The sequence below is a fragment of the Cebus imitator genome, unplaced genomic scaffold (genome assembly GCF_001604975.1).
Source record: "Cebus imitator isolate Cc_AM_T3 unplaced genomic scaffold, Cebus_imitator-1.0 Scaffold38, whole genome shotgun sequence".
Classification (NCBI taxonomy): Eukaryota; Metazoa; Chordata; class Mammalia; order Primates; family Cebidae; genus Cebus; species Cebus imitator.
Genome location: NW_016107353.1, coordinates 10,723,120 through 10,724,146, shown reverse-complemented (window position 1 = coordinate 10,724,146; position 1,027 = coordinate 10,723,120). Strand labels below are relative to the sequence as shown.

Below are 1,027 nucleotides of genomic sequence, written 5' to 3'. Positions count from 1 at the left end.
AGCTTGGGGTGGGCAATGTAAGCAAGTCGATCAAGCTTGCGGCTGACACCCCCCTTTGGGATCTTGGGCTTAACCTCCTTGGGCTTTACGAGAGCCTTGATGGCCTCGGCACGTGCACTCATGGCCTTGGCATTGTTGGCCTGCATCTTCTTTAGGCCCTTCTTGTTGTGCTTCTTGGCAAAGCGCATGTTCCTCAGGAACTTGGGGTCCACCCCCTTAAGAGATTCGTATCTTTGTGACCGGGGTTTCTTGATACCATTTCTGTGCCATTTTCGGGACTGGTTGTGTGTTGTGTGGTTCTTGGACTTGGCCATGTCTGCACCTAAGCCGCGGCTCCCGAAGCGCCTAGGACCGGAAGACTAGGTGAAGATATTTTTGCGATGAATTTCCCAGGTGTTCTTTGCACTTCTTGCATTTGCATGTCTAGGTCACTAACAAGGCCAGAGAAGTTTTCCTTGATTATTCCCTGAAATATGTTTTTCAACCTTTTGGAATTGTCTTCTTCTCAGTAATACCAATTATTCTTAGGTTTGGTCATTTAATGTAATTGCAGACTTTTTGGAAGCTTTGTTCATATTTTCTTTTTTTATTTTATTTTTTATTTTACTATCTCCAGTAATGGGTATAAGCATTGTTCATATTTTCTTATTCTTTCTTTGTTATCTTCGTTGGGTTTGGTTAATGGAAATACCCTGTCTTTGAGCTCTGAATTTCTTTCTTCAACTTGTTAGCTTGTATTGCTGAGATTCTTTCAGAGCATCTTGCATTTGTAAAAGTGTGTCCAAAATTTCCTGAATTTTTTTATTGTTTTTTCTTAAAGCTATCTATTTTGTTGAATATTTTTCTCTTCACTTATTGTATGATTTTTTAGATTTTCTTACCTTAGGCTTCGCCTTTCTCTGGTCCCTCCTTGATTAGCTTAGTAATTAACCTCCTGAATTCTTTTTTCAGATAAATTAGGGATTTCTTTTTTGTCTGGATCCATTGCAGGTGAACTAGTGTGTTTTCTAGGGGGATGTTGACAAAA

General features: G+C 39.9%; 1 protein-coding gene across 1 annotated transcript in view; it reads right to left on the bottom strand.

The window, feature by feature from the left end:
* The window catches only part of LOC108301965 (60S ribosomal protein L29-like), a 7,146-nt gene extending 6,772 nt beyond the window's left edge, over positions 1-374 (bottom strand). The window contains exon 1 of the mRNA XM_037737448.1: positions 4-374. Within this exon, the coding sequence (XP_037593376.1) occupies positions 4-314 (311 nt within the window). The 5' untranslated portion in view covers positions 315-374. The remainder of the gene's footprint in view (positions 1-3) is intronic.
* Between the last annotated feature and the right edge of the window lie 653 nt (positions 375-1,027).